This window comes from Apteryx rowi, unplaced genomic scaffold (assembly GCF_003343035.1).
Source record: "Apteryx rowi isolate R43461 unplaced genomic scaffold, aptRow1 scaffold_0, whole genome shotgun sequence".
In the NCBI taxonomy this organism is placed as follows: domain Eukaryota; kingdom Metazoa; phylum Chordata; class Aves; order Apterygiformes; family Apterygidae; genus Apteryx; species Apteryx rowi.
In genome coordinates, this window is record NW_020447195.1 from 734,550 (window position 1) to 754,189 (window position 19,640).

At 48.6% G+C, this 19,640-nt stretch overlaps 1 protein-coding gene across 1 annotated transcript; it reads left to right on the top strand.

Moving 5' to 3' along the window:
- Positions 1-120: 120 nt before the first annotated feature.
- On the top strand, positions 121-5,425 carry EIF6 (eukaryotic translation initiation factor 6). The gene is made up of 6 exons (XM_026055902.1): positions 121-297; positions 397-482; positions 1,394-1,569; positions 2,867-3,043; positions 3,728-3,909; positions 5,142-5,425. Exons 1-6 carry the CDS (start codon positions 191-193, stop codon positions 5,149-5,151), a joined length of 738 nt encoding a protein of 245 aa, XP_025911687.1. The 5' UTR covers positions 121-190; the 3' UTR covers positions 5,152-5,425.
- Positions 5,426-19,640: the final 14,215 nt, after the last annotated feature.

Below are 19,640 nucleotides of genomic sequence, written 5' to 3' on the forward strand. Positions count from 1 at the left end.
GCTCCTGCCGCAGGCTCGGGCTGCGCGGGGCCTGGCGAGGCCGGGCCGGGGCCGGGGCCGGGGAGCTGCCGGCCGGCGGCAGGGACGGCTCTGTCCCGCGCCTTCCGGCGGAAGCGGAAGTGGCGGAAGCGGAAGCGGCGGCGCCCGTCCCGGTCGCGGCTCTGGTCCCGGTCCCGATCGCGGCCCCGCCATGGCTGTTCGCGCCAGCTTCGAGAACAACAACGAGCTGGGCTGCTTCGCCAAGCTCACCAACGCCTACTGCCTCGTGGCCATCGGCGGCTCCGAGAACTTCTACAGGTGAGCGGCGCGGCGGGGCCCGAGCAGCGCCCGCGCCCGGCCCCCCCGCCCCCCCCGCCGCGCCCCTGGCGGCCCCGTAACGGCGCCTCCTCCTTGCAGCGTCTTCGAGGGGGAGCTCTTCGGGACCATCCCGGTGGTGCACGCCTCCATCGCCGGCTGCCGCATCATCGGCCGCATGTGTGTGGGTAGGTGCCGCGGCCGGGGCGCTTCCGGCTCCTTAGTGCGAGAGAGGCCGCGGCCGGCGTTGTGTAGCTGCCTCTGCTCCAGTGGAAACCCTAAAAACCCCTCTAAAATACTGTGGGTTTGGTTGTGGTGGGGAGTACGGCAGGCAGCACCTACTCCTCCAAGGGAATTTTTATTCTAAGGCTTTCAAGCACGTAAGGAAAAGGAGTGAAACTGGGAAACCCAAATTTTATGCAGTAAGAAAGATTAAGGGTAAGGAGGAGCGTTTGCATTTCAGCACATGAAGATGGGCTGATGACACATGTAAGTCTGCTTTCTGGCAAACCGGGAAAGGTTGTTCCGTTTTCCTGAAGGTTAATGGTTCATAGCCAGCACTGGAGGTGGGGGGAGGCAGGGGGCATTACAAATGTGTAAGTCAAAGAAAAGCTTTTCACCTCTTTCTGACTTGAGTTTTGTTACTGTGAAAAGAATATTTTTTGTCCATTCTACCTCATTGCTTTGCCATATTAAAGTAATGCAAACGAGCAGAATCTGTACACTTGTTGGACGATCAGCATCTGTAGGGGAAGATCTTTGTCAAAGTGATTCAGTGAGAACCTTATGCTTCCTCTAGTTCTGTTGAATAAGAGAAGCGATAAAAGGTAGTGCTGCTTGCCGCTTACTGATTTCTACTTTGAGGTAAGTCTATTTCTTCCCAGTTTTCCCATTGTCTGTGATACTGTTTTATTTTTAAATGGTAACATTATTTCTCTTGGGCTGAATTCTGGTCCTGGGAGGAATGGATAGAGCAAGGACAATTCCAAAGCATTATATGAACTTCAGGAAAGTAGTAAGCCCAGTGGAAACGTGTATTTAAATTACTTTATCTAATGCAGAACTTGTTTTATTCCTTTTTGTTATTGTTTTCTTTCAGGGAACAGGCATGGACTGTTAGTCCCAAGCAGTACAACAGACCAAGAGCTTCAACACATCCGCAATAGTCTTCCAGATTCTGTACGAATTCAGCGAGTAGAAGAGCGGCTCTCAGCTCTGGGCAATGTTACTACTTGCAATGACTATGTAGCTCTTGTTCATCCAGATCTTGACAGGGTATATGACTCTTACACTTTTAAATTCATAGCAAATGCATTTGAAATGATTTGGAAGCTACGGTTTGAGTTTGTAGTTAGGTATCTGGGGAATTATGCTAACAGCAGAGCGCTCATGGAGGAGGATGTGCTGCCTCATGCTTCCTTTCTTCTAAGGAAAGAAATCACAAACTTGGATATTGTATTTATGACTCAGATTCAGTTGATCTGTGTCCTTTTTTACAGTTAATTTTTATTCGTAGAGGTGGACCCTTCCCCGAGTATAGTCCGTGCCCTCTTTTTCGGCTTGCTGTAGTATATGGTGTTTATAGAAGGGAGGGGATGGGATGTGGGAGTGTATTATCAGGTGCAATTTGCTTTGGGTATGTGAAATTGACTGAATAAAAAGGAGTGTGTGTGTGTGTAATAATCAGTTAAAGAGAACATAAAAAGGGGATTGGTCAGGGTTATAGCAGTAGTTAGAGGATGCTGCTGATCCAGCTGAAATTTCCAACAGTGTTGAAGGAGGACAGGGAAGTAGTGGGGTACAGACTTTTTATTTACTATATATTTAGACAGTTGAGTGGAAGAAAACTGGAAGGTTCTTCCATGAAAATTTAAAACATGGTACTGGAGAGAATATTGCTGCCACTTTACATTTGAGAGCAGATATCTTAGTAGCATTACAGAGGTGTGCAGTGTGACTACAGAAAATGAAGGTCCTTAGGCTATTTGTTTTCAATTTGTGGTAAAGGTGACAGGGAAATGGGAATTGGCATAAGGAATGCAAAAGGAAAAGACAATGGTCTTTGTAGCATATGTTTTAAATAGTATTAAAAAGTAAGTAAGATGGCCAGAAAGGAAGAAGTCAAAATAAATTACAGTGAAAACCTGGAGAGCTTTATCTGGAGGGGAAGGAAGTTCTCTAGAGTTGCACAGAAAGACACTGTTCAGGCGTGTCCTAGATCTAGGACAAGAGAAGACTGATTCACAGGGCACGCCCAGGGATCAGGTATTGAAATGATTCATGTATTGACAGCATCCTCCAGAAAAAGTGGGGGAAAGAGCGTTTCTTAGGAAAGACAAACCTGTGTTTATAGTTTTCCAGCTCTCAGCTCAGGATGCATAGATAACTGGAAACAAACCTGGAGTATAAAGAACGATGAAGACGACTAAGCATTTATATAACGATTGAATTCCAGTGGATTGTGAAAGTGTGAGCAGGTTTTCAAAGCTGATGCTTGTGTGCAGGAGTAGCTTGACTTCTAATTCTACAGTACCATTTTGCTGAGGACTTTATTCTTGCTTTCTGTTTGCAGGAGACAGAAGAGATCTTGGCAGATGTACTAAAAGTTGAGGTTTTCAGACAAACGGTAGCAGATCAGGTGCTGGTAGGAAGTTACTGTGTTTTTAGTAATCAAGGAGGAATTGTGCACCCCAAAACCTCAATTGATGATCAGGATGAACTCTCTTCATTGCTTCAGGTCCCACTCGTGGTAAGAGTGTGTGTTTTCTTTCTCCGCTCCCTTCCATCCTAGTTTTCAGTTTTAATGTTTCTACGTCTTGATTTTTTTCTACGTGATTTTTTTTTTTTTGTTTTCCTCACAGGCTCCTTGATACTGTTTTCTCTGCAGAGCTGTTCCAAGTGGGAAATGAGGAGAAGACTTGAAGGGGGCATTTTCTCTAAGACACTTTCCCTGTCTTTTCTGAATTTGAATAAGCTGCATAGCACTTTTAGTTTGTTCCTGAAACATTGCTCTGCTGGGATTGTGCAAGCAGTGCTGATTCATTCATGCAGAATAGGAGGTTGTCTGTGGTTTGGCCAAAGGCAGCTTTTTAAAAATTCCAGTCATAAAATCCTTTCCCTACTGAATAGAACAGCAACAACCTAGTTAGTTGAGTTGGATTTGTGAATTTTAGGATAGCTCTAACTTTATGCTTCCTGTTCATGAGGTTTTATTTTATTGAATTTCACAGCTTTCTTTCCAGATATTAAAGGCTTTTCATTAGTCTCCAACTTTTTATCTAAAATCTTTATAAATTTATTGATGGCAGAAGCTTTAATCTCTTTTCAGGAGTGTGATTTGAGGCCCTTCACTGAAGACTTGTAATGAGAAAACATAACAAAGTGTGTTGCTGTCAGTGTACCATGGTAACTCTTAATGGTTTGTTTTTGCCAGGCGGGAACAGTGAATCGTGGCAGTGAGGTCATTGCAGCAGGAATGGTTGTAAATGACTGGTGTGCCTTTTGTGGGCTGGATACAACCAGTACTGAACTCTCCGTTATTGAGAGTGTCTTCAGACTGAATGAAGCTCAGCCAAGTACCATTGCTACAAACATGAGAGATTCCTTGATTGACAGGTAAGGAGGATCCAACTTTGTGTATGAGAACAGTCAAAACAGGCAACATTTTACTACAGTGAAGCTGTAAAATTAGCTGTTTTCAAAGATGATTTCTCTCTTTTTTTTGTCTTTTTTTTTCCCCTCTTGCTCTTTCATTTTATTGAGTTATTGACAAGAATTATCTTGTTACAGAAAGGTTTATTTTCTTCTAGCTCTTTTGGTCCTAAGTTTTATAAGCCTGCTTAGTGGAAAAGTATAACAGTTCTAATTACAATTACATAATGCTTTTTTGTGAGAAACAGTATCCACTTCAATGTTTTCTCCATGTTCAGCGCTTAGCTATGTCATGTATGATTTTTTTTTTCTTTGGAAAAAAAATCTTATTCTAAAAGTTAAAATGCTTGTAACTTTGCTTGGCATCTTGCATTTTGATTGTTCTAACCCATAACGCTTTTATTTCAAATGCTTGCTAGAACCATATCTGGAGCCAGGAAGACTTTGGAGCTTTTCTGCTGCCTTTGAACATTTTTGCTGGGTTTCTTTTTGGTTGCTTGGTTAGCTGATTTTTTTAAAAAGCCTTTTTGTCCAAGGCTTTGTCTAAGTTCCTTTTTAATAGGAGTCAGGTTTCCTTGTTTTCTATGTGGAGTACTAGTGATACAGGATATTGCCTATTCCGTGATGTATGCAGAAAAATTTATAAGGCATCCTTATAGATGAATATGCTATTTAAACTTCATTTGGTCTTTTAACTGATTGTAACTCTCAGGGTCATTGCTTTCATGCTGGAGATATGTTTTTGATTTACTTAGGCCTCTACAACTTAGTGACAGAGTTCTTGGTTCTCATAAAAATGTATGGGAATGGTTTATTGCATTGGGAAAGAATAAGGAATTCTTTGAAAAACAAACCCTTTGAAAGAGTTCTTTGCTGCCCTTTCACAGGACCTGTATAAAGGCTTGGTGTCTGTGAACATAACACAGAGCCATTATTAAACTTGCTCTGAGTTTTTAATAACTTCCCAGACACAGCTGAGTGTACATTTCATCCTTGTCAACTTGAAAGTCTGTTCTTACTTCTGGCTGTTAGCAGCATGGGCTCTGGGGCACTCTTTTCAGACTCTTATATTCTAGGAAGCGAAATTACCACTGGTCCTTTGCAACTAGAGGTTGAGAACTGACTATACTTTGAAATGCCTTCTGCACTCTCTGGCACTCTATCTGCTAAGTCTTATCTCTGTTTTGTCTTTCTAGCTTGACATGAGAAGTGTTGGTTCCTACCTTCCAGGAAGCTCCTAAGGAGTGAAATGTGAGGCTGCACTGTGGAGTACAGACTTCTAGACCTTCTGCTGCAGGCCTAACACAAGGAAGAGGCTACAAACCCAACTTTTTATAGTGTTTTGTAAACTAAGTATTATTACAAAACTGACAAATAACATGTATAAGTTATAAATAAGGAATGCTCTGTATCCCTTTGCTGACATTCTCCAGTTCTTTAATAACAATAGAGCTCTTTCTCTCTGTGATGCTGAACTAGACCCTCAAAATAGCCCGTGGTATTTACTCTTAGCTTTGGGGTATTGGTCACTAGAGGTTATTTTGCCTTAAGTAATGGATCAGTGTTCTGGTGCACAGCAGTCTGTTTCTGCACACATACAGCACTGCCTTCTGTTTCCACACTTCTGCTAAAGAATAGTGTTTCTGCTGTAGGTAGACTTAAGAGCCCCTTGCTGTTCCTATACCAGAAGTGTCCTGAATTTACCTGCTACGAAAACATTCTGAAGATATCAGCTGCTCTCTTGCCCTGACTTGTGGCTATTCCCATAGGGCAGGGAAAGGTGATTTCTAAAGTGAGAAGTGATCAGCTCAAATGGAGTTTCTCAAAGAAGTTAATCCAGGAACTTAAAACAGCAACAAAGTGTGGACTGCCTTCAGAACAGTGGGTTTTTGTCTGCACGTGCCTGGTGACCTGTGTGCTGCTTCTGAGGCATCTGCAAGAGAGAGCCTGGAAAAGCATGCTACTGTCAGTAGGCCTAAACTTGCTCTACAGGAGTTGGCCACCTACACTGGGAAATTCTTAGAAGTCAGCAAATCAAAAAAGGTTGAAATGCACTCCTCTTGAATTATGTAGAAAAAAGTTAAGTAATCCAGTTCTAACCAGTTCCTCCATTCAGTCATACATTTCAGATTTGGGAGCTGGCTAGTACAGAGCATCTGCTCGTCGGGGAGTGATGACGACGAAAAGGAGCTTTAGATACTGCTTTCTGATATATGATAGTCATTTGCTTTTAAACACAGCTGTTCCTTAATCTCTCATTTCTGCTTGCCTGTTTAAGGAGTGTTGAAGGCAGAGGAATGCCTCTGCTTCCCATCCTAGGGGGACGTAGAAGCGCTTCTCTTGATTCCACATAGCTGCGCTACTCTCAGTTGGGTTTCCTGGAGGAAGTGGAGCACTGTCCTAAGTGCAGTGTGGACGTAGCTCTTTTTTGGCCCTGGTGCTTCAGGCTTTGTAGAATATTATTTCATTTTGGTTTTGCTCTTTGGCTGTTCAGGGAAGGATTCACAAGTGTTTGTTTGGTTAAAGGATGTTCTTTAAATAAGGATTGCAGTAGGATCTTCTCTGAATCATAGCAGTCCTGCAATCCTGGTCTGTCTGGAATGGTAACGGAGCCAGGGACTACCATTTTCAGACAACTCACCTTCCCTCTGCTGTTGGGGAAACCTGTAAGCAGCCCATAGCTCTCCTTACTACTATTTGGCTAACAATTTTTGTTTTTTTTTATGGCCCCTTTGAAGGACTGGACAACCTTTCTTGTCACTGACTCCAGGTCTCCTCCTCTTAGTAAATCTTAGTACTGAGAGCCAGAAGCTGCTTTCCTTTGGTCACAGGGCTACGTCATTGGGCGTAAAATGGTGAAGTCTGCCCGTTGCTACAAGTGTTGGCATGTATTTCTCACAGCTGTGAAGTGAATAAAGCTGAGGCTTTCCTCTGCAATTTCTGTAACTGCATTTTTTTCATTCCAACTGATAGGCAGGAATCCTAGTTTGTAATGGTGATCTTGGTGTGTATTACATGTTAAAAATTGCTTAGTGGTAAACAACAACAACAACAAATCCAGTCTCTGTGAAATCCAATTCAGTGCTTAAGCAGAAAAGATACTGGCACAATGCTGGAGATTGTGAGATGCCAAAGAGGATTAGAGAAAGAAAGCAAAAGAGGATATTGCTCACTCTGGTGTCTTGTAAAGGTTGCATTGATACTTGAAGATTGGAAGGTGGCAAATGTGATATCAGTTCTAAACAAAGGGCATATGGGAATTCTGAACTAGTAAGGTGGACCTACGTACAAGAAAAATTAATAGAAACTATAATAAAAAACGGAATTAGTGGAAATGTGGATACGTGATATTATGGGAGAGTATAAACCAGGCTTTTTAATGGGAAGTCCTGCCCCACAAGACCTACGGAGTTCTTTGAAAGAGTCCACAGGCATGTGGAGAAGGAGGTCTGTTGTAATCTACCTGAATTTCCAAAAGGCATTTGGCAGATTTTTTTACCAAAGGCTTTTGATGATCCTGGATGATCCTATGGAATTAGAGGGAAGCCCTTTTACCTGGTTACAGATGGGGAAAAAGTAGGAGTAAATGGTTAGATTTTTCAGTGGAACTTCACAAGTAACTCAGCTGGGAGCCATGATGCTCAGTGTTGTGTCCAGCCTAGGAAAGGCACTGAAATAGTGAAGTGAAGCTTGCTCATACTGACTTATTCCAACTAGTAAGGATGAGGACAGACTGATGAGTTGATAGGTAAATGAAATTCAATGTAGCTAAATGTCAAGTGAAGCACATTGTGGTAAGAATCCAAATTTCACACCCACAGTGATAAGATCTTAGGAGACCAGGAACAAATTCTTGGGCTTGAGGTAGATATTTGAATGAAAACATTAGCTTAGTACTCAGTAACAGTCAAAAAAGCAAACGAAATCTTTGGGATTACTAGGTAAAGAAGAAAGCCCAAACAGCATCATTATCTGTAAACCCTTGATGCATCTGCATCTTGAGTACTGTGTGTAGATTAGATGCAGGTATTGGACACTGGTTTCCAAGCTTTTGTGCATATATAGGGTAATTCTACTCTGTTACTCATTACATTTTGGTTTTACTCTAAACTAAAATCTCCGAAAGAATCTGGGGGAAAGAAGAGGTGATTTTCATGCTGTTGACAATTGCTTCCCATGAGAACCTGCCTAAAAACAGTGTCAGGGCTTGTAGGTGCAAGGCCATGAGGATAACACCAGGGAAAAATACTTCCATGACAACTAGGGTTGCACAGCTGCAAGTGAAAGGCAATACAGAATTGCAAGTGGCAGGCACTTGGCATTACACAGGTTAAAGCACTTAAAGCACTGTGCAATGCTTGACCCTTCCTTTTCATGTGCTTTGTCTCAAAGGTAGCATTCTCAAGCTGAAGTGTCAATAGAAGGTGTTTTGCAATAGTCAATAAAATGAAGTTGTAAGTCCCCAGCACCAGGTATTAGTGCCATAAGCTCTAAAAGTTCATAAAAATGAAAATGCTAAAATATAAAGCAGTAGCTTGTATACCACAGTTAACCCACCTTTGGTATTAAGCAGCACAACCTTTGGTATTAAGCAGCACAAGGCAATGTGTGAGTTCAGGTATTGAGAAGGGTTGCAGGAATTACCTGGGGAACTCCAGCCAATTAATTCCTGCTCTGCTGGACAAATAAGTTTTAAACTAAGAGGAAAAGTTGAAATTAGGCCTCCATGCAATAGGATAGAGAAGAATTGTCTCAGTTTTCTGAGGGAGGAATGTCTCCCAACTCAAGGTTTTGTGAAGAAGTTGTAGGGCATGTAGCTTTGGCTGCTATAATGTACTTTAATTTCCAAAAACCTTTGTCAGTATCCTTTAGCAGAGGCTTTTAAAAAACCTGAGTCCCCATGGAGTGAGATGGGAGGTCCCACTGAGGATTAATGACTAATTTATATGGTAGAAGCAAATGATCCCTGTTACAGTGGAGGACCACCTCTGTTTTGACTGTGGTGATTAGTATGTTCCATCATATTTATAATTTATATGGAAAAATGGGCCTGCTTCACTGAAATTATTCACAATAGTCAAAAACTGAAAAAATGTAGAATGTTGAGTGCAAATTAGGGTATATAGTGAGCTGCTCCCTAGAGGAGCCAGAAGGGCTGCAACTGCTGCGCTCAAGGTAAATGTGTGCCAGGACTTCCCTCTTGCTGTAGAAATGCCAGACACTGTAGGGCTGTGTGTATCTTGCCAAGAACATGCTTGTAACTCCGTAGAAGAGCCTCTTGCTTATGTGACTAGAGTTGAATAAGCATTGATGTTCCTTGCTCTCCTGGGGTGGCAATATGTCATGGTACTGTGTTTCTGGGTGGGATATAAAGACAAGGAACACGACCACCTGTCCATGAAGATGCCTTAACCATGCTGATGGGAGGCAGACAGAGTCGATGTTTTTCTGCTGGTCAGGTGCTGTGCTTGTGTAGCGTAAGACGATCCCAGCAATGAGCTCAGATGTGGGAATATAAGGAACTCTCCCTTATATGAATACTGACATTTGCGTCCTGATTCAAGTCACCCCAAGACTGCATAAGTGCATTACAGAGGGACCTGGATTGTACTCAGGGGTAGTGGATCAACTGCTCACCTACTTGCCTCCTTCCACCAGTTCTTTCAGCAGGTGATAATCCCCTTGTCCCTCCTGGGCTCCCTCAGTCCTTGGGTAGGTGGTACCTGAACTAAACAAGCTGGCTGCTCACAGTGGCCATTGCCTCAGGTACAGTGAGGACACAGACTTGCATCTCTGTCACCACAAATTCTCATGTTTGGCCTGAGCACTGGCTTTGGAGTGGCTGGCTGGTGTTTCCTAGTGGCTTTTGCTGCTTTTTCACTAGTAACCACAGAGGGCTGAGTTTCTCAGTGACTTAAATGCCCATGCATGTTCTCTCTCCACACACATCTACAGGCAGGTTTTAGGCCTGAGTAACTTGGTTTTATCCTTGTCTAATTTTCCCTTGAAACCAAACACCTCCTTCACAATAGGTACATGTCATTTCATGCTCCTCTTACAGAGCCTGGTACCCTTAAAATCTTCCCTTGCATGTGTTCATGGACCTCTGTTGCAATTTAGTTTTCAGGAGGTGAAAATACTTTGGGTTGTTCCCTGGCATATAGGGTCTCCTAAATCCCTGTACTTTGGGGCAGGATTTCCTGAGTGCATAGAGAGAACTGTATGAAAATCTCATTCAGCATCCAAATTTTTACAGGTACAGGCTATATAAGAGAAAGATGGGAGGAGGAGAGATGGTTCCTTTTAAGATATCTCAGTTAAACTTTGTTCTGGATATCACCAGAGCAGATTCCTCTATTTCTTTTACAAAAACCAACTCGAATATTAAAATCTGATTTGGCACTATCTCCAGTGGCCTTCCAGGCTTAGCATGGGCATCCTTTTGTGCTCTCAGCAGAAATAAAAGCATGCAAATATATGAATAACTGCAGTGCCCTGGAGGGGTTGTCTTACTCTCATGTGTTATGTGTGTGCAGTGAATCTTGATGCTTTGGGGGTGTATTGGCCTCAATGTGCGAGTGTGCTCTACTGCACCAATGCTGCAGAGTTGATTTGAACTTGTGCCGTGGTCAGCTCCTRGACTTTCAAAAGGTTAACGAGTCATTTGGAGTTATTACAAAGTACCTCACAGCCCTGGTAATCAARAATATACATTTACCCTGTGCCGCAAGGGTGCATCTGCACGAGCAGTTTAGTGTGCAGCAGGAACCAGCTAAGAGGTAGCTGTAAAACATAAAAGGCACCAAACTGTTTTTTCAGTTCTTTGAAGCAACAGAAAAGGCGACTGAATTTTGAAAATATACTCCAGAAGGCRATATGCAGCTGTCTGGGAAAACAGTTGACCTTGCTAAGGACTCAGTTATCCCGCTGCCTGTACAGAATCACAGCCCTGGCCTGCCCTTGCCTTGCAGGAGAGTTCAACACTAAGAACAACCAAGCCCTTGACAAGTCCATGCCAGGGCTGAGCTGTTGGCCTTTCCTAAGCACCAACCACAACACCCAAGCCTGTAAATCAGTAGTCACGGACATGCCCAGGGAGCGCTGCTGACCAGGACGATGCTCTGCTCACTCCATACGGGCCCAAGCGTCCCCAGGTCCATAGCGCCCTTTTCCTGGGGAGGATCACCAATGTCAAGGCAGGACCCCAGGGTTCTCCAAAAGGCACACGGAGGCCCTGGGATGCACTGAAAGGCACATGGGGACATCTAGGTGCCCCAAAAGGCACACAGAGGGCTCTGTGTGATACTGAAAGATGAGGAGAGGTCTTGTGGGGGAAAAGACATGATGACAAATGGAGGTCTTTGGGGCTCATGAAAAGCTGAATAGATGGCTTTGTGGGCCATCAGAAGGCTCTGGGCTGTCCCCAAAGGCAAACAGGCAGGTCCTGAGGGGACCAGAGGCCAAGCAGAGGGCTCTGGGTTGCATTGAGGCCACACGTACCAGRTTCACGTGGCTCTAGRGACGTRAGCTTTCACTGCTCCGCAGTGSTGCTCTTTAMCTCCGGAAGGTTTCTCTGAGCGTGGCTSGGGTTTCTCCTTTGAGCWGGGAGAAGCCATGAAGCTCTCYCTCAGCAATCATCACGTGCTCCRAGTGTGCTGGGACACCCAGTCAGCAGGGCAGGCTYACAGGTCAYRYTCCCTYCATGCCAATGTGGCACGAAGTCAGTGCAGCACTCACTGCTGCCCTGCCTGCCTGTGGCTAGCTGAGCAAGGGCTGTCAGAAGCACTCACCGCATGCACACGRGGTGCTGGTGAACGGGAAGGTCTGACAAAGTGGCAGCRTGCGCATGGGAGGGGGATTTCTCTAGCAAGGCAGGGGGTCAAAGTGGCAGCCGGAGCCGTTGCCTTTGTAAGTTCTCCCTGGGACAGAACAAAAGGCATAGGAGGAAGGGGCAGCTCCAGCTGGCTTGGCTCCGCAAAGAGCTTGCCCCCAGCTTCCGCAGGCAGGGCACAGAGGCTGTCCTGAGCACCGCCACTGCCTCAACCGCACGCTAGCTGAGCTGCTGTCAGCTTGAGTCTCGAGGCAGAGGGCTGGCGCTGTCCAGGCACGCAGCACAGCAGGTTGAGAAAGCTGCTTTGGGGGAAGGTGCAGTCCCTGCCCGCCCGCCAGCCAGAGAACACAACGCCCCCCATCTGGCAGCACCGCTGCCCCGACACCCGCTCTCCGGGACAACAGCAGCCCGCTCCAGCCCGGCGCTTCCCAGCCACGGCTACGCCATCTCCAGGCCAACTCCTCCAGCTCCAAGCGTGCGCCCCACTGACACCCGCTGTAYGGGTCTAATTTGTCTAGCAAGTGACCCCATGCGACAGGCTGKCCATGGGCACTGTGCTAAAAGACTCACTTGCTAAGGGAGATTCATTCCAGCTCCTAGGCTGAGGATGGTAAAGGCAATGGCAGACAGAGCAAGAGACTCCCCCGGTGCTGTAGCATGTCCTCCCTCTCCCCAAGCTCATGACAGAAGTTCTTTAATTAACCAGGTGYGAAAGCGCAGGTTGACTACTGCTCTTTTAGGCCCTGTGCTCCCCTCCCCACTCACAGAGACTGGGCCAGGGGGCTGACACCCACAGCTTCCCCTGCCTTCCAACTATTACTGCAGGTGTCACTTTTTGTGCCCCCCCACCCCCCCAACTCTTGCAGGAGTGAAGTGAGGTCCCTGGGACTCTCTGAGGCAGCAGAGAAATCCGTGTCTCCACCTGCATACACATCTCCCAAATGCCTGCCCGCTGCTTTCATACGTGGAAGGCTTTTGGGGCAGGGCTGCTGCCCACAGACCTGCGGCCCCRKTTTTTTACCATAGCCCCAGGCTCCCGGTGTAACTAAGGCGCTCAGCTGGCCTCCTGCACCGGGGCTTTCTACGCGCGGGCGCGTTTGCTGCAGGTCTCCAAGGCCRCAGCCAAGCAAAGGGCAACGCCGGGCGGCCTTGGCCACCCCGCCTGCCCCCGGGACCTCCCAAGAAGGGGAAGCGACCCAGCCCCGAGAAGAGAGGCCGGGAGGGGCCTGGCGCGGCCCCGCGCCTCCTCCGGCGCTGCASAACGGCCCGGGCCTGCTGCGAGCTCCTCCGCGCTCCCCCGCCTCCGGAGCCCGAGGCAGACGTGGGGGAGCCGGAGCGGCGGGGCGCGGAGCCCTTCCCGCGGGGGACGCGGCCCCGGCAGCCCCGCGGCGCTCGGGCCCCTCCTGGGGGCACGAACCAGGCTCAGTAACACAGATGTGAAGGCAAGTGCTGGCCATCCCCTCTCCTCCCCTGAACGCTCCTTGATAGCCCAGGGCTTCCCAGTCCATGCGAGAAAACGCGCTGTGAAGCCCTTCCCTCAGGCAGGCTGGTTGAAGAGAAACTCCCGCTCCTCTGCCTTGCTAGGAAGGCATAAGGTCTTGTTGAACTGTTGGAGTAGTTGCTGCTGCCCGTTGTGATGAACTGTAGATCACAAGAGCAGCAAAAGAATACTAGGACATAAAAGCAGTGCTTGGAAAGAAACTCTTTATTCTCTGTGGGGCGACCATTTCCCGCAGTTTTCTTGCTGACTGTTAGCTCTCAGCGCTGGTGTCAGAAGAAGAACTGGAGCCTGGAGCCACACACCTCCTCAGCGCGCCCTCCACCAGCCGCCCAGCTAACGCCCTCTCTCCTGACTCCCATTGCTCTGGCTTGCYTGGCACAAGCTTTACACGCAGGGGTCTCCTCTGGGCTCCTCTCTGGGAAGGGGCCTTTGGAGCTGGTGGAGGAGCGGGCTGCCTGGAAAACTGCTGGCCCACGGAGGGGAAGGCACCTTGCACGCTCCCTGGCCTCAGTTTAGGTAGGGTTTCCAACACGGGAGTATAAAGTCTTGATGTGTGTGCCGAAGGAGGCTTCCGAATGCCTTCTGGCGGGCTCTGAGCATCTTGCTCAGACTCTTGGAGGACAGACAGGAGGAGATTACGGGACAGTCCCTCTTCAAATGGTGCTTCTGCCTCTGAAGGCGTGACCATTTCAGGGAGGCTGATAGGTGGGAGCTTTGTTCTTGGCTGACTTTTCTCTAATTTTCTCGCAGGAATTCTCTTTCCTCCTGGCCTTTCAAAGTCCTGTCCCGGACAGCTCTCATCCCCACCTCTTGGGCTGGGCCGTTTTGCAAACCGCTTCCCGCAGTTCACTCCTAAAGCAACGTCAGTCAGAGGTTGACTGCGCTGACCCAATAGTAACTCCGCTAGCCCGCTCTCCACGCGGCTTTCTTCTGAGCTGTCCTTTGGATGCGTTTCCTTGTCTAAGTTCTTCTGCTTCTTCAGGGTTTCGAGAACATCATGGACAACAACTTCGGCATACACTTCTAATTCTGAATGGAGTTGCTGARCTTTGGAAATTGCATTTGGGATGCTACCCCTCGCAAGCATGCTACTCTCCTGTGATACAGCGGAAGCATTGCGGAACGCTCGTAACATAGGTGACTTTCTTTCCTTTATGGCCTCCGGTGTCCGATGTTCAGATGCTCTGGATGATCCTTCTTCTGCCTTCGACACCTGGGTTGACAAAGGTGTCGGCGATGGCTGCAGTTGTCTCTTAGAAATAGTCTCAAGGGGCAGCTTCAGGATTTCAGAAAATTTACACCAGAAGTGACGTTCAAATTGAGAAGCTACAAACGATTGCAAGGTGGATCCAACCTTCTCAACAACATCTTTGGCAATTTTGTCCAGAGAAGCCAGAGGAGTTGCTTCGTCATACGCTGGTACTTCAGCTTGCCTTGCTCTGCTTTCTCCCGGTTTGCCAGCTCGCCTGGCTCCTCTGGCTACGAGCTGCTSCCTCCACCTGGCCGACAGCCTGGGCTCACAGGGATCTGTTGTGCTGCATACCAAATGCTTCCCAAAGGAATCTATAATGGTTGCTACAATCTCTGAGGCTGCCACTTCAATTTCCTGCTGGAGATCTGGAGCAGGTGTCTCAGAAGACTCTGCCCTTCTCGCACTACCAAGGAATCTTCCAYCGATCGCCAGGGGAGCCCTCCTTAAAACGCAGACTGACGGACCCAGCTCTTTCACCCTCTCCAGCACTTCCTCGAGCACGCTCTCAGCCACCTCTTCTAGCTCCTGGGCTTCTGTCAGTGTAGTCCATAGCAGCATAGTCTGGGCTTCATTACGCAGTTCTTCATTTAAAGACTTCTGTAACAGAAACCGGGAGGAATTGATGAGTGAATATGCTCCTTGACTTTGGCTGGTTTTCCTTTCCCTCCTCCTAAACCGCTCACTAGATGGGTTTCAAGCAGTCAGGCTTGAAAAAGTGTAGTCGCACACCAGAAACAGCCTGAGTCCAAGCAGAAAGAGACCGTTCCTTAGAGACCTGTCTGGGATTTGCCAAAGGAAAAGCTGTTGGTCAGGGGACACCACCTGGCATACAGGTGTTGGAGGGCTCATGCAGCTAGGAACCAAACATTTCTGGCATTTCTAAAAATCACTCGGAGGAGGTTTTCTAAAGCAAAGGGTACTGCAGCCAGCCTGGCTCCCAGCGTGCGAAAAGATGAATCAGGCCCTGAACTGGGAGTTAGTGGTCCCCTGGGGACTGTTGACCGGCCGGGCCGGGCCCCTCCTAATTGTTCAATACAGAGACTCCCAGGCTGGGAAGATCCCCCCCCAGCTCATCGGGGCATTTCTCAGGAGATGCTCTGACAATCCACCACGCGTCACAAGCTGAGAGAGGCTGTGTGTGTTGCAGCACCCTCGCAGGAGTCCTGAGCACCAACGCACTGCCACACAGGAGAGGTGGCCACCACATCCACCCAGCTCCTACTCACAGGTCTCCCTTCGACAGCTGTCCGAGTAGCATCTTTTTCCTGAGACGAGGTGCTTTGGCACGTGGCACTAGCCATGACCTCCAAGCCCTCCTGGGAGACCACTGGAGTAAGCAGAGGTCTTCTCTTCTTCTTCCTAGCGACTGAAGACTGCCCGGTCCGTTCAGCTCCTATAGGGGAAAGGAAGTAAAACTCCCGTTTGTGAACGTTCTCCATGGCAAAGTATGCTGGCCACAGGGCTGAGTAAGAGTTTCCTGCTCTGAGTGCACAAATGGAAGAGCCCGTGAACAATGTTCAGAAGAGTGTCTGCCTGAATGAACGTCCCACAGAAGATGGAGCTGCTGTGAGTTACGCGGATCTTTGTCATCAGCAAGCACGAGGGATGTGTTTCACAGCTGACAGCAAACACACTGAGTACTATTGGCGTGACTGTGTAAATCTGCGTGTACTGTGTAACTTGTGTTACTATCATGCATTCCTTTCTAATGCAGTGTCTTAGCTTACTTGAGCTGTTCTGGGTGCCTGGGTGTCTCTTCTTTCCCAGCTGCTGCTGCTGTTCTCGCTCAGCCTGCTGGAGGAGGTGTTTCTCTTCTTCAGGAGCCTCAAGCTTCTCCATGCTCTGCGCAATCATGGCAAGAAGCCTTTAAAGACAAATGGAGATGGCTGAAACACAGCACCTGGAGCTGTCTTGTCCAGGCCAGTCTCTGCTCAGCCACTGCTATCATTGTGCTCTGGCGTCCCTGGCTCAAGTGCCCCAGACAGCTTCCAGCTGCCTTTGCCAGGCTCCAAACACTGATTGCACCACTCTAGGCACAATCAGCACCTTGTCCTGTCTCTTACCTATCCCTCATCTCCCTCTCTCCATCTCTCAAACTCTCTCTTTGCTCCCACAGCAGCCGCTCTCGCAGGCGAGAAATGTCCATGCCTTCTGGCCATTCAGGGCCATCCTTTAATTTTGCCAGCTGTCGTCGAAGCATTTTCTGAAAGTAGACGCCAGGTTTTAGCTCCCCTTTGCCGCAAAAGGCTCTCACGCACCTGCGTGCAGAGGCTTCACGCTGGTCCCGAGCAGCGCTCTGCTTCAGCCAKGAACCGGGAGAGGAGAAAAGGGCTTCCCTCAGAACTCCAGGTCCTCAGGGATGACTTCCCTGCCTGTCCCCACCCCGTGCCCCCCCAGCTCGGACCCAGGCAGTTGTTTCCACACCAGAACGCCCAGCCCGCGAGYGCAGCCCTCACTGCTTCTTCAGTTCATGCCTTGCTGAGATAAAACAAGTCAAGTCCCAACCCTCAGCACCATGAAGCATGCCTATGAACAGTGAGCTTTGCTTACTTGTTCTTGCCGGGACAYTTTGTCAGCCTCTATCCTGAGCGTGGTCAGATACTGCCTGTATTCGTTGAATTCCCGCAGAGTGCAAACCACCTGTGGAGAGAAATCACCAAGGCTTGTCCCGCCAACTACACAGCCTGCCTTCCCAGAAGCAGCGCTACCCAGCAGGAGCTGCTCCCCTGCACACCCTGCCCTGCCCAGCGGCTGGCGGCTTCGCTCCCGCCCAGCCAGCCAGCGGGGAGCAGTGCCCCTCGCTCCGCCGCCAGCCCACACGCCCGCTGCTCCGTCRGCGCTGAGGCAGCGCGGCACAGCCTTGGAAGAGCAGGMGTGGGAATTCCCGGAGCGGGCTTTGGGCTCCTTCTGCCCCCGGGGAAATCGGCACAGCAGCCCTGCGCCCTCCACCCGCAAGAAGCGGCTGCAGCAAGCGCTCTGGCAACCCTGCCTGATGGAAACTGTTCTTCTCACCCTGATATCCAACCTACTTTGCCATCCCTGGTGATGTAACCTCCTCTCTTCAGTCTCCGGAGGTTGTCTTTGCGTTTGTAGTAGGCCTGCAAATGCGGGTCRTGTAGACYGTTGTAYTCGTTGCTCAGTAAGCGGCAGTATGGATCTCCCAAAGCAAAATAACCAGACGGCTGGTGAAGCTGTAAAATGTATCGTCCACAGCATGAGCAGGGTAGGAGGGATCAGGAAAGAGACAAAGACACTTCACAGCTTCCTCAGCCCAYAGGGTAGCTTTTTCAGACCTCTGAGATTTAGAGCAACTCCTGGCTCGGCACTTAGCTCAGCTCTGAATTTTACCCAAAGGAAAGATTTCTCTGCTCTAGAGACTCTTCAGCCAACAAAAAGCCTGGGGCCTACAGCTTCAGTCTTGGGGTTACCTACTGTYACTGTATGAAAGYGAGGAGCTATTTACAGGGCCTTTTGAAAAGACGTCCCATTTCTCCACTAAAATTTGCTTGTCCTTTTCTGCATCCAGTGTTGCAGTTCTAAGGAGCTCRCCAGAAACTTTGCATCTACCTGCGGTCTCCTTCCTTTGGAAATTCACTGTGATTGCAAAATGAGGTTGTTATCAGGAGAGCCACAAAACCGTGCTTGTGAAAATAGAAAGTGAGTTTGAAGAGCTGATTCCAAAAGTCTTTCCCATCATTCTGAAGTCACAAAAAATACCACAGCCAGACTGCAGGGCCAGAGCAGGGTGGGGAGAAGRCAAGAGAAACCCCCCAAGCAAAAGAGGCATCCAAGCCAAGCAGGAAGAAATGYAGGAAATTTCCACACCAAAAATTTCTATCCTGATGTTTCAAAGTTAGCAAATCTCCAAGCCACTGTAAACAGCCTCCTCAGGGTTAGGCGGTCCTAAGGAACGCCTTGGCTAACTTTGCCTCCAAGTAGTATCTGTGCTGGGAAGAATGCATCGAAGCCTGGAAGGAAAAAGATACTYGATACGTTTCCCTAGCAGAGAGGCCGTGGCATTGGCATATACACAAAGAAAGAAAGCAGGAGAAAGTTTGACTTTCCCTGATGATGATGGTGATGGTGACCCCTCCCATTTCTTCTCTAGGCCGCTCAAGTGTACCTGGGCAAGCAGATGATGAAAAAGAAGGGACCTTTTCCTACTCCTTTCTACTGCTTTTACCTTTTCCCCCAGCTTGGTCCGGTAGAAGGCAGGGTTGGAGCCAGGCAGCAAAGGCATTTTGACCCCGAGCGGGATGTCCAGCAGCTCAGTACACCCTACTCCGAGTTGCTGTCTTCTGCGCCCGAGCTAGAGAGACACACATTCATGGGCATTCCGGCCATGTTCTCAAGAGCCTTCTTGCACGGCACTTGCCAGAAAYGCTCTTTGAAGACTCCAAACRGGGAGAGCGCAAAGAGTGGCCTATTCCACAGCAGCTCTCTGCTTCATCGCCTCCTTCCCTACASCTCCAVTCTCTGTAAACCAAACTCGACTTCCTTGCRCACCACCCCTCCTGCCTGCYGAGCTGGAATCCASGGTGGGCAAGAGAGACAGGCCTCCMTGAGGGCCTGCACCGGCCTCACCCTACGTCTATCACTCTCACTTCCCTCCGCRCTTCCACGTGCCCCAGAGCAGCCCCGCATGGTCACCAGCTCCCAAGCTGAGCCCTCTCCATCTGCCCGGTACACACCTCACCCCTCTTCTCCTTTGCGCTCAGCAGTCCATCTATATTTCGGATGCCAGCAGCGAGAGAGTGCTCCATGGCTCCTTTCAAGAGCCCTCCTGGAGCTGCGACCCTCCACTGGCACCTCTTGCTCCAGCAGCACCCAGCTCTGGKCGCCCCAGCCGGTCTCCCGGCGATCGGCACTACCGCAACAATTGCRCATTGTTGCATTGCCGCTTTCCCGTGCCACCGTGCTGCTGCTGCCAGGCCACCCTGGCGCTGGCCTGCRGCCCTGGCCTGCCCTTGCCTTGCAGGAGAGTTCAACACCAGGAACAACCGAGCCCTTGACAAGTCCGTGCCAGGGCTGAGCTGTTGGCCTTTCCTAAGCACCAACCACAACACCCAAGCCTGTAAATCAGTAGTCACGGACATGTCCAGGGAGCGCTG

Excerpts from the sequence above, each read along its gene's own strand:
- EIF6 (XM_026055902.1), top strand. The coding sequence starts at position 191 with ATGGCTGTTCGCGCCAGCTTCGAGAACAACAACGAGCTGGGCTGCTTC. Across the intron at positions 483-1,393 it reads CATCGGCCGCATGTGTGTGG|GGAACAGGCATGGACTGTTA; the intron begins GTAGGTGCCGCG and ends GTTTTCTTTCAG. Across the intron at positions 1,570-2,866 it reads TTCATCCAGATCTTGACAGG|GAGACAGAAGAGATCTTGGC; the intron begins GTATATGACTCT and ends TTCTGTTTGCAG.